The sequence below is a fragment of the Thunnus thynnus genome, chromosome 15, assembly GCF_963924715.1.
Source record: "Thunnus thynnus chromosome 15, fThuThy2.1, whole genome shotgun sequence".
Taxonomy (NCBI): Eukaryota; Metazoa; Chordata; class Actinopteri; order Scombriformes; family Scombridae; genus Thunnus; species Thunnus thynnus.
Window position 1 is genome coordinate 17,410,924 of NC_089531.1, and position 27,543 is coordinate 17,438,466.

General features: G+C 41.2%; 1 protein-coding gene across 1 annotated transcript; it reads right to left on the reverse strand.

The window, feature by feature from the left end:
- Positions 1-2,066: 2,066 nt before the first annotated feature.
- Positions 2,067-27,419, reverse strand: tinagl1 (tubulointerstitial nephritis antigen-like 1). Its single transcript, XM_067613112.1, has 12 exons — positions 27,235-27,419; positions 23,618-23,928; positions 21,100-21,166; positions 15,845-15,937; positions 15,609-15,723; positions 12,986-13,112; positions 12,350-12,500; positions 12,057-12,243; positions 10,826-10,871; positions 9,706-9,829; positions 5,665-5,710; positions 2,067-5,311 (listed from the first exon to the last, which is right to left on the reverse strand). Exons 2-12 carry the CDS (start codon positions 23,919-23,921, stop codon positions 5,141-5,143), a joined length of 1,431 nt encoding a protein of 476 aa, XP_067469213.1. The 5' UTR covers positions 23,922-23,928; positions 27,235-27,419; the 3' UTR covers positions 2,067-5,140.
- Positions 27,420-27,543: the final 124 nt, after the last annotated feature.

The following is a 27,543-nucleotide window of genomic DNA, read 5'->3' on the forward strand; positions in this document are numbered from 1 at the left end:
TGTTCTTTATAAAGTCGTTGTTTATGGGAAAGGGCTTTGCCTCTGGCAGCAGGCATAATCTTCCACAACATGTTTGTTGACGTCCCCTTGAGAACACTCAAGTACAGGCAGCACATGGAAAAGTGGTAGGGGACTGTTTGTTGTTGCACGTGTGTGTGGAACAGGCTAAACACAGCAGAACACAACCTGAGAAGAAGATCGTGTTCCTGGACCGGGGGAAACCTGGGTGGGGTCTTCAGCCACTGATTGTTTCATGGCCTCTGTCTTTAATAACTGCTTCCTCTTTTTTTTATACTTGTCCATTCCTCTCCATCAGCTCCATCGGGGGGCAGGGGGTTAGGAGCAGTAGCTGAAGTAATGACTTCTTTGGCTACTTCGTGACGCAGAAACAATGAGAGAAATGTAAACAGTCACATACGGATCCCTTGATCCAAATTTCCATACTTGGTCTCCGTGGCTGCTGTGAAGAGATAAGCTCTGTGATATTGTGCTTTTCTCCAAATTTTTACATAACCCACTCTAAAGCGTTCACTGAGGGCAGGCCTTTTTAGCTCTAAGAGATAACGTTGCAAATTTTCACACTTTGTCAAATAAACTCCTGTCTCTCATTAATAGATTAGTAATATTTATTTACTGCAGAACTGCAATGGGAAGTTTTATAGCACAGAGGTTATAAAAACCGAGGAAGTAAGGCTGGTGGTGACATTTTCACTCATCCATTTGTAAATGATTAGCCTTTATCACAATATTTTTTTTATCTCCACACTGAATACTTCAAGCTAATTTTTGTCAAAGATTATAATAACAGATTGAAAAGTATTAAGCAGTTTTCTGGTCAAAGTCCTGAGCTTTTCATCAGCTCAGAAAACCATGTTGCAAACATATCTTCACAAGAATGTCATAATGTTTTGAGAGAAAATATTATTTTACCCACATAAAAGTTAACAAATTGTTAGCGGGGTGTTTCATTTTGCATCAAAGTATGATTTACATATCAAAACATAACTTTTTTTATATTAATGCAATAAAAGAGAAAATATGTGATTATGTTTTTCTTTTTCTAGTTGCATGATCTTCTTTATTCTGCTGTATTAGAGCAACTCTACACACTGAAAACCTGTGGAACAAGTGAACAACTTTTCTCTTTCTCTGAGAAAAATACACTTTTAAGGCTGAATATAAGCAGAAACTTGTAAAACTTGTAAAATTGCAACAACACAGAAGTTTTCTTTTTAAAACAGCTCATCCATGTGCTTCTAACAGAAATTCACCAGGCCAAATGCATACTTAAAGTTAAAGTATAACCGGAGTTGAACAATGCAAGTACTCAGTTTCATAGGTGAGTGATTTTTTAATACACAGCCCGATGCAGGAATGCAAGGTTAAGGTTACCCCTCCAAGGCGTCTGTGCTGGACACAGCAGGTCTACTTGCCCTTCTATTAACTAAGTGTTTGTTCGGCATGCTGTCAGTGAGAACATCTGGTTGTTTTCACTCACAGAGCCTGTTGATATATGTGACAATCTTCTCAATATGGCTAATTTTACAGACCTGCAATTTCTCTCACTTCAAACAGGAGGGTGTCCATTTTTAAGGTTAGAGTGCTGTCCCTCTCTGAGGCAGATGTTCACCCAGGTGTTTATGTGAGACATGGAGGCACATGGACATACTTTTACACATAATAGCAGAATGAAGGAGCAGGAATTGTTGGAAATTATGTTTATTTAAGCACTATGCTAATGATACAGTTTTTCTTAGAGTATTTTATCATTTAATTTAATAATTTTAATAAGATTTTTCCACTTGCGCATACTCTTTGACCTGGTCTTCCACTGAGTGCTGGCCAGAGTTACCGCTCTAAGTGATGGAAGAGTACGCTGACACAGCAGAGTCTTATAATAACTATCCTCATCTCACCCGGCTACGTGCCATTGAGCTTCTCCCTGAACACCCTGCACCCAGTCCCTTGTGGCTCACTGATCCCAAATGTTCCTAAAGGTCGCATACCTTCACTACCATCTATACAAGCTGTAATATTTCAAGTGGAAATGGTAACAATGAGACTGATTGTGGTTTTTGGAAAGACTTTATTGTGCCGCACAGGTGAACACTAATGTGGTATTACACTTAGTGTACACAATACAAGAGACAGATAGATAATAAAACATTGCACAGGAAAACAAAGAGGAATAAAAGTATATAATTTACACATCTTGTCATAAATAAAGTCTACACATCAGTGGATATGGAGTGGTTCATTTTCATAAAATACACAACTTCTGAGTGGGTTTCTGCTGCAGCTCCTGGGGAGGGGGTTGTGTAGTTGGAGAAAACTGTTTGGCTGAAAGAGTTAGATAAATTTATATGGAACAGATTTGAGTATAATTGTAATATGGGTGTAATTAGTTACATCTGAACCATTATTGTACATAAAAATAATCATAACTAAATCGCTTCAGTGTGTTTACAAATATTTCCTTGAGAATCTTTCTTTTCTTTTCTGCAAATTCAGTGTCATCTGGAGCATTTTGGTCAAACTAACAATGAACCCGAATGACTGTTAATCCAACAAACTGTAAGCAAAAAGAAATGGACATCGAAAATAAGAAAAGGATTCCAGCTTTGGTCAGATTTCACTTTCTGCATAACAAAACTCACTTTTTTCTGGCCCCTGATATACACCTGTTACACTAAGTTACACTGTATGGAACTAGGATCATCTTAGCTCTACGATGCATTTAGGGAACGGGATCTTGGTTTGTCCAACATATACAGTACTCATGTTGATGCTGCTCTTGAGCAGGGAGGTCATGAAATATCTTGTATAAATTAATATTAAAGGATTCCCAACTTCACTAGTAAAAATATGCGCAATTGTAATGAAACAAATGAGACAAATTTTTGCACAGGTAGTGAGTGCAACACGAGAATGTAAGCCAATCTAGCAACTAAGATTTTGTCCACTGATCTATGTCTCTCTTGTAAAGGAGCAACTTATCCACAGATGAAAATATAGAAGTGAGGAATCTCCTTCTTTCTGCTAACAGAAGATTGACATAATCACTTTCTCTTCAGGGCAAGGAGCTCTGTTTCACATTGTTCTCTGTGTATTGTCATTCATTGTAAACCTGTCATGTATGCTGATATGCTTCTCTTGATCTTTCTCTACTTTCGCTCACTTCAAAGTGAAAGCAAGTTTCAGTACATTGAAGGAGAAACATGCAATAACTGCTTATCTGTCCACAGCCCCTCCAACACATTGCACATTGCCTGTCCATCCGGACATTTCTTTTTGCTTTTATGTCTATCTGCCTGTCCATGCCTGAAGGAGACGATAGAAGGACTTTAAGATCATGAGACATGATGATATAAAAATGGAAAAGCCTTTTGAAGTTACAGTCGAAGCACACCAGGATGTAGTTTAAGGCAAGTGGTAATAATATACTGTACTTTCCTTTTCAAGTCAGGCTGTGCTCAAAAAAAAAGATCTGAAAATCCCTCAATCAGCCTGCAATCGATTGAAATAAAGACATCAGAAAGTGCTGTGATGCTGTAGCAAAGCAAGGCACACGGCTGATAACATGTTAAGTGTTCCAGCAGAATACACTAAAAAATAAAAAAATGAGAACATTACCAAGTCACACAGGGCATCTGCAACCTGTTTGATTAGTACAGGTGTTTCAGTATTTGTTAGAAGTGGCTTTAAATGTTTATTACACGTGAAATGCATCAAACTAGCACAGACTGGACTTCAGCAGTAGTCTCCCACCCACCCTCTTCGCTGTGGCCAAACAGTTACAACTATGTAGAAGCACAAACAGAAAAGCAACCAAGTGATGAGTGTGTTATGAAAGTTACTACATACAGTACATCTTAAAACAAGTAGTAAAATAAAACTTTAAAATATAACAGCGACAAAAAAAATACCATCTGTAGCTCAAATTGTAACAGTGTGCACAGAACAGATCAAATTAAGACTACTATACACAAACACTATCTTTCTTTCGCAGTGGTCAAAACAACTCTGCTTCTTTAAGGCATTACAATCTTTTTTTATTTTAATGGGATGGTGGGGTCAGAGAATATTTAATTAAATTGGTCATCATGACAACTTTTTAAATCATTTTTCACCTGCAGCCAAAAACAAGTGATATATGTTTGCCTGGCGAGGCAATGGCTCTTTAATTTTATCATATCCCATCTTCTGACACTGTGCCCAGTATAAACGTGTAATTGGAGGGCAAAGATTTAGCCTGTTTCATTGTTAAATTATACTGCTTTTTGATTGTTGGTCAGTATCAGTGCTGTTGTAAGTCCTCCTAAAATCCCAAAGTTATTTGTAATTTAATATTCCGCACTAAATCTCTTATTGTTTCCAGTGTCAGATTCTACGTTACTGGAATGTGTGAGAAACTCTACTGCCTGCAGCTACTATCTCTATACAAGGGTCCTCTCTAAAACTGAGGGAATGAGGCGAACTGTGCAAGTGTAGAGCTGACAGGTAAATGTCAATAAGGTCATCTATGATATATTATCATGTTACACAGTTAACCTGGGTGTGTCTTTCTCAAAGGGAAATGTCCCTGTATGATGTCTGATAATCTGGCTCTCAGATTTCATCTTTTCCGCCTGTCTAGATTATAGATTTAGAGCTAGAAAAGACTAAAGGTTCAAGTTGACAAGGAAACACAAAGAAGAATAAAAAAAGATCAGATTAGGCCTCTCCTTCTGTCATCACCCAACTTGACATGAACGTGTTTCACCAGATGTTATGCTGAGGATTCTGGGAAGTGTGGTCTTTGGAACAGAAGGTACCTGAGGTGCGTAATGTGGCATCATGACGCCAGGCAAGGCAACATAAAAGAGCTTTAGCTTAGCTGAGTTTTTCTTTGTTTTTTGGTGCCATAAATCTTGAGTTACAGAGGGAGTGGGGAGAGTTGTTCTATTAAAGGGGTAGAGAGGGTGGAGAAGAGGAGTTGTATTGATCCCCAGAGTAAAGTAAGGTGTAAAAGGAGAGGGCACGGGGGCTTTGGGCTCTCCCAGCCAGCTTGGTGTACAAGGGGATGTTATAAAGTTCTCTTGGTGTGGTTCTTCTCTGGGGTAACAACCAACTCTACAGTGGGATAAAAACAAAGATGTCTCTAAGTGTGTCGACGACGATGATGGTGGTGATGATGGTTGTGCATGTCCTCCATCGTGATCCTGCCCCACACGCCGATCACAAATGTTTCAATCTCACACTCATTGTCCCCACGAGCAATACGGAAGTAGCCATTCTCTCCCCAGTTCTTTCCCCAGGAGTTGGCGGCAATCTGAAAAGGAAATATATTACAAAGAATGTAAAATACAGTTAAGGATACTACAGATGTGCCATATTTTAATTCAAGAATGCATATACCTGGTCCTACTCATGCACAAAAAAACTGAACAACACTGTTAAACACACCCTTTAAAACTGTATTCCATTAAAAAAAAGTACAGTTTTGAGCCAATTAAGATCCAGTTTGGTCTTGAAATGTACTACTGCTATACTAATATACTATACTTTTTCTTATGTGATAAGTGTTTAACAGTGTTGCCTGTTCACAGTATGTACAGTTTTTAGACTCCTGGACAAGAAAGATGTACGTGTGTTTTGCACATTGAAAAAAAAACAATATCTTACCCAATATTTTTGTGATGTCCCATCATAGTGTCTCTCCTCTCCCCACCTGGTGCACAAAGCCAAGAGGATAGTTACCCAACATGCATGAGAGTGAAAAGCCAAAGAGCACAACAAAATGTCCTCAAATATAAATGTCAAAATAGCTGTGTCAGAGTTGCACAGCTATTTTTAAATACAGAGGATTTCCAAGAAACACGCTGATGTAAACACCTCAGGAATGTGTTCACCTAGGGCACGCTTGGAATTATTTAGTAAAGAAAGGCAGGAAGAGGTAGAAGTAGTGTTCAAGTGTGGGGAAAAAATCTTTCATCTCGTCTACAACATCCTGAAATCAGAGTATTTATGGCTGGACACCGCCTTGTTGCACTCCTACATCCATTCCAATCCAAAAACACGGAATTCCCCTTTTCCTCTGTTGTTTCCGCACTCCAGATTCGAAACAGGAAGGAGAGGGAGGTTATGAGGAAGTGAACACCACCTCAACCCCGTCAATGCACAGAAAGGAGACAACAACACTCAGGATGAAACCTAAAAACACAAAAATACATACGAGGCATATCTTTACCCTCTTGCTCGCCAGCAGCTTTGTTCTCAGGAAACCTTGGCAAAGACCCATAAATTCCCATCATGCCTTGCACTTTGGTCTTAGCTTAGCAGCTGCCAACTTTTAGACGCCTGCCGTTTCTGCTCGTCATGATCAAAACATTCTCCCAAAGCCGATTCCCATCCTGTTTTTGCACTCCGGGCCTTTGGTTTCCCAGGAGACTCCCGGTGCCCAAATCGCTTGTTGTCTTTTATAAGGGAAAGGAATGCTGGGAAATAGTGTGGCTGGTTTCAGACTCTGCCAACTCAGTAGCCTGCCACCACAACACTGGCAGATAGTGCCAACCTTCTATCAGCAAGTGACTTTATTAGTCCAGTGTTCCCCTGACTGGAGTCAGACGTCACATTGACCAGCAGAAGACACATTAAAGGCAGCTATATAAACAACAGATGTCAGTTACAATCTGAAACAGAGATGATTGGGCTACTCTGGATGGATGTGTGCCTGTGTGTAAAAGCACCTGTATGTGTGGTTCTGTACCTCCATATGCATGCCTGCCTGTCTGCATATTTATCGGTATGGACAGAGCCAAACAGAATCGGACCACTGCTGATCTCTTATCTGGCCTCCAATCAGCTCGCTTGCTCACTCGGGGACAATGATGGGCATACCGTCGTGCCCATGTGCCCCGCCCTTCCCCAACGCCCCTTAGCCCACCCCTGACCTCTTCTCCGGGGGACTGATCCCCCTCTCTCTGTCCGGTGCAGTCAGGATCAGCAGCCCAGACAATGCCCTTTCCACCACAGTGGACCTCAATGCTCTTTCCACAAACTTTCCCAGGCTCTGGGCTTAAAGGAACGCACCGCTATGGGATTTGGTCTGTGTAAACACACTGATGCCTGTGGCTGGCAGGTTGGTGCTCAAAACACTACGTTCCCCGACTCCCCCCTTTCACCCTATCCATCCCTAAACCCGTGTCTCTGGTACATCCACTCATCCAGAGTGGCGAGGAATCACAGTGTCAATAGAAGGAGCCAAAGAGCAGGAGGCATTCAGGGAACTGGGAATCCTCATCCTCAGCATCATCTCACACCCTGCATACCTCCACAGTTTATTGACATACTAAAGGTATAGAGACATAATTACAGCCCATAGAGTGTGATCCTGGTGTACAAACATGTTCACAGTTTTGCATGAAGACATTTATGAACAGTGCATGCTACTGAAGTATGTTATTTAAACATGCTAAGTACAGGTTAGACATGCACATGCCAATACATGCTATATTGTTTGATGTCATAAAAGGAAGCGACATAAAATACACAGAACGTGCAAGACATGCACACAATAAGGGACAGGAGAAGCGGAGGATCCTTTTGTGTGTTTTGTCTTCATCAGTGGCCGATCAGATAAAAGAAGAGAGGCTGCTTTTATCGTAGCTCTCGACTACATTGTCTGGAGTTTTTCATGATTTTTTAGAAATTGTTATTCAAGTCAGAGACAAGCTCAAACGCTATGGTGCTAAGGTACAGTCAAATGCTTACAAAAACACATTCCTTTGCCCCCCTTATAGGGCCCATTACAAGGTAGCTGCTTATTTTTCTCATTTCGAGAAAGTGAGATTAGTGAGCAGCAACCTATCATTGCTACAACAGACACCAGCTGGATGAGTTACACTGTCAAATATTTACAAGTAAAAAGGATGTTTAAGACTTTTTACAGGTTAAAACCTCTGCTGGCCTCTCACTGCCCTCCGACACATAACAAGACTAGGTCAAAACCTATATGGCTAGACAGTGTATAGTCAGTGTTACAGGGATAGTCAGTGGTAGTGTCTACAATGTGAATTCCTGGATATAAAATGTTCATCTTCTGTAGTGGTCCCAGTAATATTTGTTGTTAATGTGTACTAAAGTAGCATATCACATGACATGGTTAAGCAATGTTTGAGTCAAAAAAAGGGTATAATTGCAGTTGCCAGAACAATACTTTCCACTCATATCTTGAGATGCTTGATTTGAAAGAAAACTGATTTTAATTTTAATTATGAGTATTCTAATTATCTGTTGACTCCCCCTGCTCTGTCATCTGTTTCTATCTGTAAACATATGGTCTCGTCCATATGTTTACGTAGGATTAGCTTGCTAGGCTAACAGTCCGTCAGCTGTGTGACTTTATATCCGCACTGTGACATCTTTCAGAGCACACAAACACCATAAACACACTTGTTACCTGCCCAGAATGGTGCTGTTAAACCAGAAACACTTCGGCTACACCTTATTTTCATACAGTCTATGGGCTGCACACCGCACAGCACAGCTATGCTAATGATGTTAGCCATGCTAACTAGCTGCTAGCCACCGTGCAAGCTGTTAAAATGGATCCATTGCATCTCTTGTATGCGCAGGTTGGTGCTCCTGTCAGTGTGAGAGCCTCCATGTGATGCTTTGTTCAGTAAATGTGTCTTTTTAAAACTTATCTGGAGGCTGTGCTCACTCTCAGTCCCACTGAGGGGTTCATTTTAAAAGAGCAATGGCCAATGGGGAAACTGGTGTAATTGGGGAAAACTGGTGTAAATGGTGTAACTTCACCACTCAGTCAGTCAGTCAGTCAGTGATGGACAGACATTTGGGGTCCGTGACCGGTCCAGCCAAAAACTGCAGCAAACAACTACCTGTCCGTGTGGGGATAGTCTAAATGATAACAAGAGTATCTTGGCTTGGATGTGCAGAAGAGAAAAAAAAGAGGAAGCGGTTGCATTCAGTGAGTCAGACGGCCAATTGAGGAGCGATGATGGAGACCCCACAGAGTGCGAAGAGATGTGGCGAATAGAAAGCAAGGAGAAAAGAGAGACAGAGGGTGGGGGCAGGTAATCCAGGTGTGTCAGCCGTCTGCCCGTCTGCATATTTGTGGTCGCTGAAGTTACTAGATAGAGGAGGAAGGGGGAGGGGGCCTTGTCTGGGGCAGATGGAGGACTGGAGCCAAGGTGTGTCTTTAAGAGCAATAGACTGGGAGGGAAGCTTATTCACAGGTACACTCTTGACTAGTAAGGTTTTGATGAGGCTCACAAAATTCAAGTCTGTTACCAGGACCAACTCATTTAAAACCTGTTTCATCCTTTAGAAACACTTTTTCTGCTGAAATGGCATCTGTTGAGCATGTAGCAACAGTGAAGCCAGACACATGGACACCAGGTTCATAATGAGAGAAGACAGATGTTTTTATCCAGTCCTCATTCACTTAACAGGCAAATGTAAACTTTGTGTGACATGACATGTGGATTTTCATCCTCATCACCGCTCCAAATAAAGAAAAACTTTTTATTACAGAGCACAAAGGCATAATATGAAAGCCTAGCTTAGTGTTTATGTTGAGTCCAGTCAGGTTTGGGTAAAGAACAAAACCTCTACTTAGGGCCTTTTTATGACCAATAGGCTGGTGGTTTCACAAAACAAGGCAACCATTAAGTGCACTGTAGTGTTACATTGGTAACTTACCCAATGATCCTGACTGAGTGTGTACCATGTTTGCGGTATTGTGGAGGTTTGGTGAAGCTGACGTCAGTGTGTTTGTAGATCCCACTCTTATAGACAAAGAAGTCCTCATGGACCTCCATAATAGCTGCAAGAACAAACAAACAGGGAGAATTAGTAGGTGGATATAACACACACACACACACACACACACACATAATATGACTTTACTTTATAAGGGCTGCTGAATCTATTGTGGGCAGTTAAAGATAAAAATCAAGCCTTGATTAATCTAAAAGTAATTTCCTAATTTCGCCAAACACAAATTCCAATTTCTCCCCAGAGTCACACACACCCAGACATCAGACAAGGCAGCTGTGTGTGTACATGTGTTCACTGGTGTGAGCTTCAAAACTGAACTCCATGTGACTTTCCTATTCCAGCTCAATGGGAATATCTCTCCGGATGTACAGCTAAGAATTTCCCTTATTTGGAGGTATACCTGAGTTCAGTGTTCCCTGGTTGAGAACAGTAGTTTGTACCTCCCCTCTTATCAACAAATCATAGAATGATACACAATGAGCAATTACACACACAAACACACACCTCTATGCCTTTGTGTCAGAGACACAAAGGCAAAAAGTAAAGTTGATGTGAAGCCAGTAAGTCTTCGTGGACCTCTAAACAATAAAACAAGAGGCTGGCACAGACTCACAGAGAATCTCAGAAAACACACACACACACACACATGTGACTCCTCTATTCAAGTGTACTTGACAATGGTCCAGATGGGCACCAGACAGTGAGGCATGCTAGTAAAGGAAGGTCAGCTCCACTATACTGACATGAAGGCCCATCATTTTTGACCAGGTGACTGGGGTCAGAGTTGAAACCCGGGACAAAACCATCAGGATCATGAGGTCAAACATGACATCATGAGAGGTCAGATACCCAACACGAGACTTTGAGGCGCACATGTTTGGAAAATTTGTGTGTTTTTCTGCTTGTCCCTCGGGAGTGCAGTGTTGTGTGTATTTTTAAAAAGAAACACTCACTTGGGAGCAAATGTCAACATTAAAATATTATCTACAAGTCTATTTAAGGAGCACACACACACACACACAAAAAAAAGGTATCACTTTACCTTGCACAGGGCCATTATCCATAATCTCCTTCATAATCTCCTTTTCCTAAGAGAAAAGAAAGATAGATGGAATGATTTATAGGCAGAGGAGAGAGAGAGACAGAGAGATCATTACATGTCAGTGAAATGGAGAGGATGAAAACAACCCCCTGGATGTTAAGAGTCAGATAATAAGATTGAGTCCAGCGGGGCCCCTCGGTCTTAATGCCTGGCTTATTGACTTCACAGGCCATCAGGAAGCAGAAACAACAGGCTGTAATGATTTTGAGAGGCATTAGCCATCATTTAGCATTGATGGATGCTGGCTGATAAACCACACGTTGGCTGCAGCTCAGTGGTCGACTTGAGATGGAAGAGATGCGAGTAGCTGCATGCAGAGATGGCTTCTGGAAATAGTTTTAGTGAATGTTATGTGATACTCTGCAAAGGAAAGGCAGGGGTCCATGAAGCGGACATGAAGGACGGATTTTTCTCAAATTGATCAAGCTTTTAATTGTAAAAATAAAGTTTACACACTATTCTCACATTAACTTTCAAATGTTTACTTATTTATTATTTACCTCTCAATTGCTGTGAATAACTGCAGTGCAATATATACTGATATATACTAATGTCGCTAATAATACAGCACAGTTGTCTGTATTTTCTTAATCAGTCACTATTTACTATTGGACAATATCAACTGACTCATGCTGGTTCATAATAGATAATGCTTATGCTGCTATCCCAAGTGATGTCTGCAAATTGGTATGATTCACTCATATATTTGGAGGCAAAGTGGTAATCAGAATAGATTACTTTATAATTCTGTATTATATTTCAGTCACCCTCCTAACAACTGCCAGGACCGAGAAAGTTGCCAACTGCAGGTAAAAGACAACTTCTTGCCCTTCATGGGTTCACTGGAGACTGCTTTCCAGCACTTAATCCTGTACATTCCCATGTTCATTCACAAGAGAGTCAAGTATGCATGAGGAAAGTGTGCAAAAACACATACTGTAATAAACACGTGAGAGAGATTACAGTCTACTGTAGCACGAGGGAGTCAGAAAAAGGTAGAGCAAGCTTATGAAAGCTCAGTGCTGACAGGAAATTAAAGGTTTGTTATGATGGTTGGGGTTTAAACTGATGTAAGAGAGGTGTGGATCGTATATTTGTGGGTGAGTTAGAATACCTGCGTGTATGTGTGCATCTTACATCTCTTTTTTATCTCTGTTTGTGCATTGCTTACATTGGATGAGAGCCTGTAGGGTGGTGTGGACTGGTAGATGTCATTGTGGTAGTTGTGTGTGTTGGGGCAGCGCTGCGTGGCCTGCCTCTTCCCCCGGCCAATCGAGCGACTCTGCATCATACAACGGCCGATCTCTGCTGGTGTTTGCTGTGGTGGCAGGTATGGGTAACAGTCTTCTGTCACCACTCTGTGAGAGGAGAATTGGAAAGATGGACCAAATCTTTAGTATTCACTACTTATTTGCATGCAGCATTTGTTTTTTGTTGCTAGATCATACAAATGGAAGTCTTTACCCTCTACGTCGGAGGTACCACCAGGCCCCATCGATGCGTCCCCCAGCACAACCTCCCTGGTTTCGTGTGTCACAAGAAATGAGGTTCTGTGGTGACAGCTGAGGAGTCATGTGACCCATTGACTGGATCGAGATTCTGTCTGATGCCACAGCTAGTGAAAAAAATAGACAACATTATTATTGTTTCATGCCCAAAACCTTTTCAAACGTTAAGTGATTGCTCTATAATTAAATCAAAAGATTTAAGGATTTTATCCTCTAGATTGTTACTATTTTGTAACTGGAGGTCTTCAGCAAGCTAAAATATGATAACAAATGACAATTAATCATCAGGAGACACACACACAGATCCTTTGCAGGTGCTGGTTAACAAATATCTGCACAGAAAAACTAAAAAAAATACTTCACTGACACTGCTCTCTCGTTCCCAATTCTTTTTTCTCTCTACATGGACATGGCAACGTTTCAACCACAAACCTGAGGAAGACCTTTTGTGGTCAAAACTTTGACTACAAAACCTGCCAGCATCGCAGCAAAAAGGGCAAAAGAAGTTTCTTTTTTTTTTCTTTCCTGTTTTATGATATCTCATACCGTACGTTTCCCTAAAAATTCTCAATTTATTCTATTGAGGACCTACCTGCAGTTGAGAAAGCCCAGGAAGCTGCACAGTTGCCCTGGTCAAGTGGTTCATGAATCTTCCCTGGCCACTTCTCTGCTGAGTTGAAGTAGAGCGGCAGACGGTCACTCTGAGGATCCATGTTCATCTGACAGAAGAACAAATGGAGAAAAAGTTAGAGAGACAGTTTATACAGTCCTGCTTCAGCATAAAATCCTAGTCATGAAGACCAAACAACACTCTTACTGAGAAAACATTAATTTATAAGTGAAAACAGGGATTTAGAGTAAAATAGAGCAAACATAAAGATCTAGTAGTGAGACGTGTGTGAGTTTAGTGTCAGGTGGTGCATCGTTATTGTTTGCACACAACAGAACACAAACGAACGGCTGCAATTAAAATACTTGTGGATGGCTTTTTGTATGACAAGTTTAGATGGCAGGCAGATTATATAAGTCTGCTAATCAACCCTCTAGTAGAAGGGACTTATTCACAGACGATTAGGACCATTTGGCCCAGTGTTGATCTCTGACGTTGTGAAATAGACGGAAACCTTTGATCCTGGTCCCCACCATGAAACCATGAGGCCATTTAGTTATATCAGTCTTAAATCTAATGCGTCATTTGGACACAGTGAACTCACATTCTTCAAGGAGGCATCCATGTAGGATACCAATATCACTGTGATAATAAATCCTAATCAGAGGGAGTCACCCATGATAGAGTGCAAATATTTTCCTGATAGTGCACCCTCACCCACAGGTGCTTTTCACATGCCAAACATGGTCAATCTATTAGTCTCCACTCGAGGTTGGATGTGCCCCTAAACTCTCAGTTATGTGTGATAATGGAGCACACACTTCTGTACAAATGACTACCCCTCTCTCACACAAAAAGCCTGGCTGCCTGCACCACATTCCTTGGATTAATAGTGATGTATTCAGAACACTGACCACCTGATACATAACTAAGGAATGTGCTGCTGGTCAGAGATTTGCAGTTGTGAAAAGTCAAAGTCCAAACATGTAGACACCTGACCAAAAGGTGTGATAAAAGAGGAGCAATGGCTGCAAAGATAATGTGTGTGTGCATGTGTAATAAATTCATTCATGAATTTCCCATCCCTTGCACATGATTCTGCAGACAGACAGGAAAGAAGAGATGGAGAGAGATTTATGAATGGGCTCTGATCTGGTTCCTGGCACAGGTAGGGACATGCTAACGGCGGAAGAAGAGGGAGGGGGAGTTGTGAGGTTTTCGGGTAGAAGAAGTTGTGGAATGCTGGGAAAAGTTAAGGTGTGGGGGGGGCTGGGGGGCTGTGGATGGATGAAGCAAAGGATGGAGGGCAGAAGAGGGGTGTAGACTGAGAAAGAGGTTGCTCTTTATTCTCCAAGCAGCCACCATCCCCTCCATCTTCTCTGTCTGAGGTTTTGGTTCAGTCTAATGTAATCTGTCTGGGTAAAATGTAAACAAAGACTGAGCGAATCAGAATGGGCTGAGGTTCAAGATGGAGACGCCATTGCATACCAACAAGCCACCATAATTAGGTGAAAAACTTTTTGATCAGCGCTCCCTTGTTGTAGCAGTTGTTAAACCTGCATATCACAAAATCGCAAGCTCCAACAAAGTGTCAATTGAAAAGCCGCAACAACGACAGCAACTGTAGCCATTGATATTTTCTCCACATTCTCACCTGCAGACAGAACTTCCTGCCTCCCTCCAACAACAAACCCCCCAACACCCACATATCTGCCCTACATCTGTCACACACACACACTTCTGACTGATTTGCATACAGTACAATATAATATTTTTATTGTGTAATTATGTAATTAGTTGAAAAGCTGAGTTCAAGAATAAGACATTGACCTTGATCGCTCAAAAATTGCTCAAAATGGTTGATTAAATCATTGGTTGACCAAATGAAAAAAAAAAAAATTTAGGTTGAATATATTGCATTTTGTAATGTGATGTAATGATGTGTTATCATTACAGCTTACTATTCACTTTTCAAAACATCAGAAAAAGTTTGGTACATTTTCTGTCTACCATGCCCAGTGAAAAGGAAGTGATTTCATTAAAGGGATTAAAAATGAGTAAACAATGTTTTATTGGCCCTTTTACCTCACTGTTGGGTCCATCATTACAAACACTCTTTAAATACACAGAGCTTTAACTTATGTCAGCCTGAATTTTGGGGAACTTTGTGCAGAATTATGCACAAGAAATACGGAATATTTAATGTAACATTGCAGCTGCAAAAACATGACATCTTGGGCTTGAAGCATTATAAATCTTCAGTGAAATGTTGGAGATACATTGAATGTGATGTAACTTTAAAGCTACTTAAGTGGAATCCTAAGGGGAAAACCATGGTTTGTAATGTGATATTCTACCAGTCCCTGTAGGAAGATTTCTTCTCTCTTAACCCCTTTTTAAAACAAAGTCGGAGTTCAGAGGTCAGATACAAAACAGAAACACTGGAACTGGCAAGGATTCAATGACATGCTCAAGGGCACTTCACCAACACTGGTTTATACTTGTGTGTTCAGTAACTTGACCACCCCACCAAGCCACTAAGTATTCTCTAAGCACTAAGTATTGCTCTTTGGACTGCTGTTTTTTGAAAAGGACTGCCCTGTACCTGGATCTCATTCATGTTCATAATAGTCCTGGAGGGTCTCTGAGTCCCCAGGCGGTAGCGGATCCCCTCGTCCAGAGTCATGCCATAGAGCTGACTGTAGTTAGCTGCCTTCCACCTGACAGCACAAAACAGATGTAGAAAAAGAAGAAAGCAGACATGTTTATAACCATGAGTGGGAAATATATTATTGTATACCATCAAATGCATGTTAATGTGTGCATTTTTGTGTCTTTTACCCATAGTTTCCTCTGTTGACAGCATGGATCATGTCAGGCTCCATCAGACAGGCATTCTGCTCACACTCCCAGCGTCCTGTGATCCCGCATGTGCTACAGAGGAGAGAAACAATCATGACTAATTTGAACACAGCATTTCCGTTACAGCTGTAATTTATTTCAATATTCATGTTAAGGTCAGTGAAATCAGAAGCTATCTCGAAGGGGAGCAAATATGCCGGGACTCAGTGGAATTCCTAAATAAGAAATTAAATGAGAGGAGAACGTCAGAAGCTGGAAAATAGTGGGGAAACACAGAACGAGGGAGTGAGGTTAAAGGGAACATGAGCCTTTTAAGGCTGCAGAATGCAAATCCTTTTTTAGTCAGAAGAAAGAGCGACTGTAGAAGTCAAGATGACGGAGTGGATAAGAAAGCAGGATATTAATGATGACGTTCAGACATTTACTTCGGGGATGCTCAAAAATAGAGACCTGTGCTCTGTGTACTTTATGATGACTCACTGTGAAGGATTTTATGTGTGTGTGTGTGGTGTGTGCGTGTGTGCGTGTGTTTGTGTAGCCAGACAGACAGCAAACAAATCACACAGACTGTCAATGATAAGGAACCTTTCACATGACTTAAGCTTATCTACCACTGATACTTCAAGGTAATTGCTTAAAAATTTTACTGTTCCTAAGTTTCATCGGAGTCCCATAAACTTGCTGAAACTTTGACCATTTTCAGAATATTTCATCCCATATAATCCCAAAAAGCAGCTGTTAAGACAAAATGAAACTCCAAACTGATGACTATATAATTACAATGATATTAAAAAAAGATTTAAAATGCCTGCATGCACTTTTACACATCTTTTCTCAACTGTAAAATTTGATGGGTGAACTTTTATGTCTGTACTTAACTACAGAGACTTGTTTACTGTCTTGTTGCTCCATCATACATTTTAAACCCAGTATATCCTTGTGTGTTTATCAGTCATGACAAATTTTACACTCATCTTTGCTCTCGTTATCAAAAAGTTGGATGGACTTTGTTACTGACAAAAGGGGGATAATCAGCTCACAATATTCATTCAAGACTCTACTGTTTAACATTGAAAACAATCTCTTTTCCAATATTTTGTAACTACAGTACATCATCCAAATACTAGATGTTACTAGTTAACCTACATGTCAACAAGTCTACTAATCTTGGCAGTACTGAATACAAATGTTATGCACCTTTTAAGTGAATTGCAAACAGACCTCAAGCTAGATTCTTTCATTCCCATTTGGAGATTTTAAAGCTTTATCAGTGTTTTCTTGGTTTCTTGGTCACTTGACTGTAAATTGTTAAAGTAATATCTTGATCTCAATAAGACTACCTGAATAAATAAACTGAAAAAGTCATTATAAATGATTGAGTATTACAGTCAGCCACAGTGTCAGCAGCTGTTTTGGAAATATTATAATGAATGAGTGCATTACGGGGAGAAGAAGTATGAGGGGTGTTTCCCACACAGGCATGTATGGACTGCCACCCATTCAGTCTACTGTACATTGTGTTTACAGTGAGGGGAACCTGCCCAAGAGGATCATTAAACACACACAAGCACACAATGATGAAGAGGCCAAATTCCTCTTTCGTCACACTGAAACCTACAGAATGTGTATCGCAAACTCTATTCCACCCTGCTGGATCTCTGAGTCACATGTGTAAATACAATGCTGGGGTACACACCCACATACACACTTTACACACTAGCAGAGTTTAAACCAGTGACCGTTTGCCCAACAGAGGGCTGTCTGATGGCCTCGATTGGAGGAAAGAGACGATGACCTCTCACCTCTTCCTCGCTTCAGCAGGAACACAGGCATGCAGCGCAGTGCCAGTGGTTCAAAAACAGCAATAAATTCACACAGTAAATGAATGGGACACACACCGGACACACACACACACACACAGGAACAGGCGTAATGACAGACTCGTGGAGACAGGAGGACAGAGTGTGACTGAGAATGAAATATGAGTGTTTGCAAAGACAGTGGGCGGCCATATTTCACATTCTCCGTCACACTCCCTATTAGAGGGCAGACACCCTCTTCACCTCAGAGACCATACAAACACACTTTCACACATATTATCTACACATACACACCTGAGATGTACCGATCCTGCCAGATCAGTGGGAACAGAGCCATGTTTGTGTGTGTTCAGATATGATGTTATCAACACAGTCTGGAAAACTGTACAGAAACATAAAAAGCCCAAGTTGGCATTGGCTGCTGGCCAATCTGAGGTACATGAAGAGAGCTGAACCGCAGCCAAATCAAAGGATAGATAGTTGCTCCTTTGGGCTGTGTGAGATTGCGGGTGCGAGCAGGAGGCGCCACGCTACAGATCATTCGGAGCAGATAAGGAGCTACTGTATCAGGATGCCAACAGCTCTGAGAGGGAAAAGGCCTCAGCTGGAGAAACCATTAACACAACAAAAGACTGCCGCACATATCGTGGTGCATCTTCACACACACACGCACACTATGATAAAACATAAGAGTTGTTTTAATACTTCACGCTCACACTGTGCTGTGTTTCTATGTCTAGTGCTGACACAATCTGCCCACAAGTTATTTCAAGCTGCAATCATGCTGTAGTTACACATAAAGTTTATATTCTGATTATGACACTGACGTCAAAGCACCAGTTTTTATTGGCTGTATTTGCGATATTCGGTGCCCTTTATTTAATGGTCAGTTTAGACAAGTAGGTGGGACAGATAAGAGCGTGTGGAGGCTTAACCACTGCTAATGAGAGACTTTTAAGAGGAAGAGCCGCCTGTTGTCTCAAAGAGGAAACCCTGTTCTCCACCCTGCCTGCAGTCCTGATTCTAAAACAGTTGGGAGGACGCACATTTGGGAAGCTAATAAATGGAGAGAGTGGGAGTGTAAAAGGGAGTGTGTGTGTGTGTGTGTCCCTCTGCGTCAAAATTGTGATGCAAGTGTCCGTGTGTATTGCCTTAAGATACACGTGTGATAGCATATGTCCATAAGACTCTTTTGTGTGGCGGTGAAAGAGGGAGTTAGCACATAAATGTTATTTTCTATTGAACCGGAACACTGGAGGCTATTTTTACCACGTAGCTTGTGTTTGCTCAACCTCCACAAGTCTTTCCTCATGAAGAAACATTAGCTCTGCCATTTATCAACTCAGGCTGACTTCCATTCACGCCTATCTACACACCCATCAGCTCCTTTAGGTCAGACCTAATTGAGCTGCCTTGATAAGAGTCATACTTCAGGCCTATCAAATTGACAGAGCGCAGCTACTTGAGTCGAACAGCTGCGAGTCTTAAAAAAGATGATGTGGAGATCGATGGGGTCAGCGTGGGATGGGCGAGACATGTCATGACAAACAGCCACAGCGTGTTCTTGTTGTATTAAAATAAATATATTACAGATGTACGAATGGATGTTAAATCAACATTTGCCAACGTGTCTGCAAGTGTGGACACACTCAGGGACTGAGTGAGGAATGACACAGATGTGATAAACTGAAGTAGAGAGCAGGTGAGGAATTCAATAACTCTTCTTCCTGCCTTCACTCATTTGACCTCCTCTGTCTCCTCCCTCCAGTGTCTCAAGAGCTGTTCTACATCGCCTTGACTGCCGTCTATATCATGCAGAAAAATGACAACAGCAACTTAACTCTGTTGCCCCTAGGGTGCAGAAGGCCATGAAGATAAAAGACACTGTATTGCAATATCCAGACTCAGTTTTGTACATCAGATGAGAGTGGATTTTTATCAAAGTAGTAGACTCTGAGCAGTTTGGAAGCTCAAGAGGAAATCTGTTTCACTTATGATTAAATACGCATGTTACTCACACAACAGTACAGACACGCAAGCAAGCAGACAAGCAAACGAACTATAAAAAGAGGTGGTTGGATAGGAGTGAGGAGGGGAAGAGGAAAAAATAAAATAAAATAAAATAAAACTCTTTCCTGACTCATCCTGGTTCCACCCTGACGCCCAATCAGAGATCCCCATAACAACGCTGTAGCTTTCCTTTTTCTTTCTTCTCTTTCCTCCCCTCTGCTCTCTTTCTTCTATATCCTTACACACAAACATACACAATGCCTACCCACACTAACACACACACATACACACACACACCACATGCAACCTTTTATCTATTTATTTTTATTTATTTCTTTATTCATGTTATTGTTATCATGGGTTACTGTCTGGTCCTCTTTGCCTCTTCTGTTCGTACTGTCCCGTGTCATATGTGTTTTCATGTTAATCACATATCTTGCACTAAATAAAGGGGAAAAAAGATGAAATATGCTATGTTACTCACACAACATTATTAAAAGATTTGAAGAAATAGGATGAGGCCTGTTCTGATTTATTTTGAGTTATGAAGCTACTGTCCGTCCTGCGACAGAGACAGACAACCAGGCTCTTCTTCACATGAAGTTTTATAGCAACAAAGATAACAAAGATAACAAAGATAGACAAGATAAAAATTGAATCTCAACAGCATGCTGACTCAGAATATGTGGACATTTTTTTCCTTCAACAAACATTCACAACAACAAGAGCAAAGTTCTACAGCTTCCTATTGTGTAAAATGCTTCAGGTTTCGGTGTAGATGTTACGGACATTTCTAAGGCTAACAAAACACTTCATCTGCTAAATATGTGTATTGTTGTTCCCTTCCTATCTCATTACTGTCATATAGGCAAAGAGCTAAAACGGAGAGGAAGGGGCAGTGTATGTGTGTTTGTGTAAATGGAAATATGAAGATTATGTGATAAATGTAAGATACTGATCAAAAATTACATAAAAGGCAAATATTATCCCACTAATCCACTGGTGGCAACATATTAGAAACATATGTTGTGCAGACAACCATTATTCAAACCCACTCAACCGTATTTTAAATTCTATAGTAGATCATTAATTTTTTAAGAATAAGTACTGTACTATACATCAGAGTGAAATTTTGAGAAATATAATGCACAAGACATCTGCTTCGTTAAAACTGTTGCATAGATATGTAGCTTCGTGCGCTTGAACATTTTATATGTTATAAGCATCAAATGGCTTCAGTGAAGTGTTTGAACAAGTAGATACAGAGAGTATAGATGAAACACTCAAACAGTGATGGAAAAAATGTTTTTATAACTTTAAGCTACTTAAAGGGACATTTAAGGGGAAGCCCAGGCTTAAGAGGTTGAAAGAGAGAGATGGGGGAAGAAAGAGGGGTTTACATACCATAAATTGCAGTTCTCTTTGTATGTTTGCCCCGTAAAGAACTTGTTTCCATTTCTTTCGCAGGTGCCTGAGAAGAGACAAAGAGGGGCAACTTAGTATACATGGATTTGATGTGGCTAAACAAAAAAAAATCTTGCCACTAATCTCAAAGAAAGCCTCAAATAGAGAGACAAAAATGAGAGACAGAGATGTAGACTTACATATACAGGCATCAGTATAATGTAATCACACTGGCCTTATTCCTTCACTTGCAACCACAATAAAAAGTGTTAATAGTAACTCTCTCAGTGTGTGTGTGTGTGTGTGTATGTGTGTGTGTGTGTGTGTGCGCGCAGTTTGTAGGTCTGTGTGTGAGCGTGCACACAGAATATGTGAGGTCTAAGGAGTTCTGAGCTCCAGTAATCCAGTGTAGGAATGTAGCGTTAGCTTCTTTCCTGCCTTCCCAGGCTTCCTGGGCCCTCGTCATGCTTTAACCAGCTTACGCTCCACTTCGCCACCTCTATTAAGATGGAGGGCCTCAAAAGCAGCCAGTCCATTACATCCATAATTAAGCACCAAAAAATCATCAACCTTTACAAGCTGCAGCGGTGGAGTAAATTCCCCTTTGTTGTTGTCACAAAATACTAAAATAATCTGGCGGTGACAAAGCCGTAGCATTCCTTTTGAATGAGTTTAACCCGTTACACTTGAAGCTTGAACCCTGCTCGCTTTAGATTAGGGAAACTATATTGACTTGGTGACAGGCTCACAATGACTTTTTTTCTACAACCTACAGTAATTTACAATGCAAGGTGTTGTCAGTGTGAATTTCTTATGGAATTTAGGGCATGAGCTGACAGAGAATTTACAGTGTGAGGTGGTTTCCTGGCCTCTTTTGTGAGGCCCAGAGCAGATAGCAAGATTTATGACTGGGGCCCTCAGATACCCATCTTCTTCTCTCACAGCTGTCTGACAGTCTATCACAGCTCATTTATGGCAGGGCTGCAAGGTGTGACAAGTTACACATTGATAGAAAAGAATTTTATACACAGGAAACTTGTTGTACTGATGGTGATTTGATGTAATAGGTGGCTGTGGCATATTTCATATAGCACAATGAAGACGTGTTCATTTTTTTCTGAGTGAATATTAGAAAATTGTATAGTGACTTTGACAGCATAATGAGTAGAGTCCAGCTACAGTAAATAAAGCATTGGATATTGAGTTATGGACAGCAACAATCTGTGACTGGAGGGCAGCGATAAGATAAAACGGCCTATTGTAAAAAAAATCCCGCCGCCTTTTGAAGTGCCGAAGCCTTCCTCCAGGCTGTGTCACTGTGTGGTCAAATATCTGTGTCTGCACACTCTTGCACATGTGTCCACAACCACATAGTGTGTGTGCATGCATTAGCTTGTATATGTGCGTCCCACCTCATGAGCCCTACCTTTTTGTCCAGGGAACACATACCTGCAAGGACCCCTCTACCTCCTGTCCTGCACCCGTTGTCTGTCTCTCCCTCCCTCCACATAGCCCACATTCTTTCTCCTGACCTCCATTCATCCCGCCATCCACCCCCCCCTTCCTTCTGTCTGGGTTAATAAGAAGCCTACTGTTCCCTGCACTTTTCTCAGGTAGGTCTCTGCTGTCGCTGGCACTTTTTACACCTCTGCTCTGGGAGAGTGGCACTAAAGCTGTGTAGGGAGGCCAAATGTAATGAACTAGTTGGAGAAAATGAGCTAAATCTTAATTTATCCACTTAGGGACTGTACAAAAATTATCAGGGGGCAATGGGGGGGGTTAGAAAAAGGGGAAACTATCTTTTTAATCTTCCCTGAAGGGAGGGTAGTCGGATGTTTTTTGGGAGAGTAGGGGAGGGTCTATTATTTTACTCTTGCACCATATTCTTATATTTAATTTCAGCCTTCCCTTCTGAGATTATCAATATGTCCATCTTAAGAAACACAATACACAATGTGGAGCTAATTAGTTACTAATTGAAAGTTATCTATAGCCTTATTTTTTTCACTAGCCTTAACAGTCACTCCTTTGTTCTGCATCAAAATAGCGGCCACGAAAAGGGCCAGTTTGCACATTCAGTGGCTGTAATGACTGTTAATTTAACTGCTCTTTATTCAAAATTAATGAGGGGCAGAAATATTCAATTTATCTATAGATCCATTTTTGTTTTTGTATTTTTTCATAAATACATTATTTTGAGATATTGGGGGGAGGGTTTTGATTTTTGAAAGCAAATTGGAGATTTAGCTCTGCTCCCCACCTCAAACATTTTTTGTAGTCCTTTATCTTAAGCATGTTTCTGTTTTGTAAGGTTGAAAGAGGGCAGGTATGTAATTGTAATTCATTTTCAGGCCTCATGCTGCTTTGCATTGTGGTCCAGCACAGAGCTTGTCAGTGGGGTTCTTAGCTCCTCTGACTGAGCTGTGCCTGGCTTAACAAACCACGACAGGCCCACACACACTCCTGTAAAACTCACCGATGCACACACAAACACGCTTCTGCACCCTGCCTTACTTACCAATGAAAGGTGGCTCCACACCGAGACATTGACTCCAGAAGTCAGGGCAGCAGTCAGATACAGTGCGGTTGCAGAACAGGTCACAGTAGCAGATGGTGTCCAGGTAGGGCACCGTGCACAGGTCGTCTCTGCCGGGGCAGCAGCCTCCTCTCCTCTGGCAGTACGAGCCATATGGGTCCCTGATGCCACCTACATGGAGCGGACTGGCAAGTTCCCTTTTGGTCCTTCTTGACAGGATTCTTTCTGCAGTTCCCTCTCCCGCCACCAGGAGCAGCACCGCCACAGTCAACAGGAAGAGGTTCATGATAAATCTGTGAGAGGGAAAGGACAGGGAAGGCGATATAAGATATTTATAATACAGGTAATAGATCTATAATCTTTATTCTTATGGACAATTATATGATGGAGTGGAAAATGTTTGTGAAAGTCAGCTTGCTTTCCAAAGATGAGACACTCTAAATACTTCACACTTCACAGGAGAAGAGGTGAAAAGGTTACAGTGTGAGCAGAATAATTGGGGTATGACTGCTGCCAACACACCATCCACTTCCCGCTATGAAATTCACATACATACACACTCACATACACACACACACACACACACACACACACACACACACACACATACGCACAAAAGATATCTTTAAACAGAGCTGGCCAGCAAATGGTCCAAGCAGAAACCCACATGATCCTTTGAGATCATCTGCTTATTTTTTTTTCCTAACTTTCCTCTCAAGCAGCCAAGACAAACAGCAGCTAAATATGAAAATACACTCAGCAAAAAAAGTGGAAAACAAGTGTTCAATGATAGAAACACAGGGCTCTTTAAATGTCGAATGATGCATGAAGCAGTCATTTCACGTCTCTGCATATGTACGTGTCGGTCCCACATTTTATTATATTTCTGTTTGGGTTTTTTTCTTCATAAATGCTGGTATTATTTTTATTCGTGCAGCACAGGTTGCCATATTGAAGCAGCTGCACTGTGATCAACTTGTGATAAAATATTTTATCTCAGAGGGACCTGCCAGTACAGTTACTAGTATGAAGGAGCCACATTATCATCCAAGATTAGGTTGTTATCAAAGTAACGGAAATAAAGTAATGTCCTGCTGTCAAAACTAATCTGTCACACTTGAGGAAATTATCTGCGTGAACAGACACAAGCCACATCCAGTAATAACTGACCTCAGAGACAATGAGGTTTATCTAAACAGGGGGAATTTATGTATTTACTTTAAATGCCTGTTAAACACAGTCGCAGAAACGAATATGAACAAACTTGTGCTGCAGACTCTGGTATCAATAATCTTGAAATGAGCGTTTAAGAACAAATCAGAGAGGATGAGGGCTAATTTGAAAAAACAATAATGTGAAACACTGTTTACAGACTACTATTAAAGGGACATTTCACCTTATGTGTCACCTGTTCTCCAACTTTATATGTGATACACTGTGATAAGGAATATTTCCATCTGGCCACAGTGTCAGTGATTCAGATTTGAAAAAGCCCTCCACTGGTTTTAACTTTAACAATTTACTCTCCAGTGTGTGTATATACACGTGAAACTCCTTCAGTGACCAGACTTAGTGTGTGTGCATGTGTGTGTGCGTGAGTGATCCAAACTCTCACTCTCAGGCTTAACAAAGGTCATACAATCATCCATGTGTATGTGTGTGTGTTTATTGGTCTCAGGTTACAGAATGGTGCGGTCTATGTGACGCCGGATAAAGGCGAGGGGTTTGCCTGCTGCTTACATAAATAGCATCATTAATTATCCAATCAGATCTCAGAACACAATAGACACTCTGCACATAAAGCGGGGGCTCCGGAAAAGATCTTTGCTGTGCTGTTTTCTGCATGACTGCGCCTTTAGTTGAAACACACACACACATACCACACTATCACACACACACACACGCACACAAGCATATGGCAGCATGGGATGGGCAGGTCTCCTCCTTTACACAAGTGTTTTGTTGTGGCAGACTCTAAGCAGCAGTGCAATAAAACACCCACCAGTCTGCTGAACGAGCTGCTGAGGCCTTTAGGTCAAACTGCTGATCATAATGCTGCCCGCTGACAGTACTTTAGCAGTAGCTTCCCTATACAGACAAAATAGCATTTGTTGAGTGACTAACCCCAAAAATCATCCTTATTCTCCCAGTAGCTCTCAGATAATGTGAGATAACAATGATAAGTTTAATACATTATCTAATTTTCTTAGCCAAAATATCCTGTAAAACTCAATATTTCTAACAGATTTATATGGTCAGCTCAATAAGGAACAGCATTTAATGCTGAGCAACAAACATTGGAGCCTTTCAGCACATAATACACTCCTTTAGTCTTGCCTCTGAGGTTTACAGAGTGTCATTGAAGCTGCCATATGGCCCATCAGTGCTCCAGACAGCTGTGGCCAAGCTACTGATCCCAAACTGTGGCTGCGGGACAGATGAACCCTTAGCATGGTTCAAAAACTTACACACATTCAAATACTGTACATATACTCATCACACATGGTGCATCAGAGAAGTCAGTGTCATCCAGCTCAACCGTCATCCCAGCTTCAGGACCACACTCACAAACTCAACTGGTTTGATCTCAGTGAATTGAGCATCACTGTATGTGTGCAAAGACTGAATATATCACACTCAAGAGCAAATTAAATTAGAACAAATTAACCCCAAATTACAAATGATGGATGTATTTTCTCACTTATCCCTAGTGGTATCTAGCCATCTAGTTAATTTTGTTTTTATTTTTCCCTGGTTTTTAGAGAATCAATTCAACAGTAGCACCTTTTTTTCCACAAACAGTGTTCCAGCTAGTCTGAACAACACACAGACCTCAATGTGGGCAAAGTGAAAGTACTTTCATGATCAACATGTTGTAACTCAATGCTGTGGGCATCAGATATTAACTAACTATCTAAAACTAAAACTATCTGTGTGGATAGATACAATTAGGGGTGAGTGAAAAAATCTTGAAAATTTGGGTGAACCAAACTTTTAATTCCTCCTGCTTAGACATGCACTATTACCACACTTTTTCCTTCACACAGCTGAACTTTGAGATATCACTGCACCACCCACCAGATAAACCAGCCTTCCTGGCTCAGTATAGTATTCGTAAAAAGTCCTTCCACACAGTCCTTGACTATTCTCTGTCCAGCTCTATTTTCAAAAACACCCACCAGGTCAAGGCAGCGGAGAACAGAGAACATTTTTAATGCCGCACAGGTGTCTAATGAGGCTCGCACCTCAACAGGTGAGTGAAGGGATTAGGTCTTGGTGCATTATCAGTCTCATTTTGAATTACACAAGAGGAGCAGCCACACACTCGCTGGACTCAATAACCTCTCGCAAAAAAAAAAAAAAAAATCTCACCAGTATCCCACTCATATTGTCAAATCTATTAATAACCTTGTGAATGTTGTGTCCTACAATCTGACACCTATAAAGTAAATATGTAGTAACAGTTAAGACTTGACTAAAGAGAGAGATATTTATGGTAACATAAGGAAAAGTGTATGCCACGCTGTGACGTTCAGCCTGCACCTGCCTGGAGAGAAGAGGGAGAGGGAAAAGCGAAGAAAGCAAACAATTTCTTTTACCTTGTTTGGAGAGAGAAATCAGAGGGTTTTTTTAAATCCGATAGAAAACTGCAGAGCTGTGTTGATGTCTTGCTCAGGAAGTCCTTCACAGGTAGAGAGTTTTTGGGTAAAAAGTCAGTCTCCCTTTTCTCTGTTCCTCTCTCTCACACACAGGATCTGCTCTGTCACCCTCTGTCTTCTCTATATACAGGCAGCAGGCAAGGCAAACCACTCCCCCCCTGGCGCCCCCCTTCACTCTCTGCCCTGTCCCTTGCTTCACTGCTCAAATCTGTGCTCTCTTTCTCTCTCTCTCTCTCTCTCTCCCTTTCA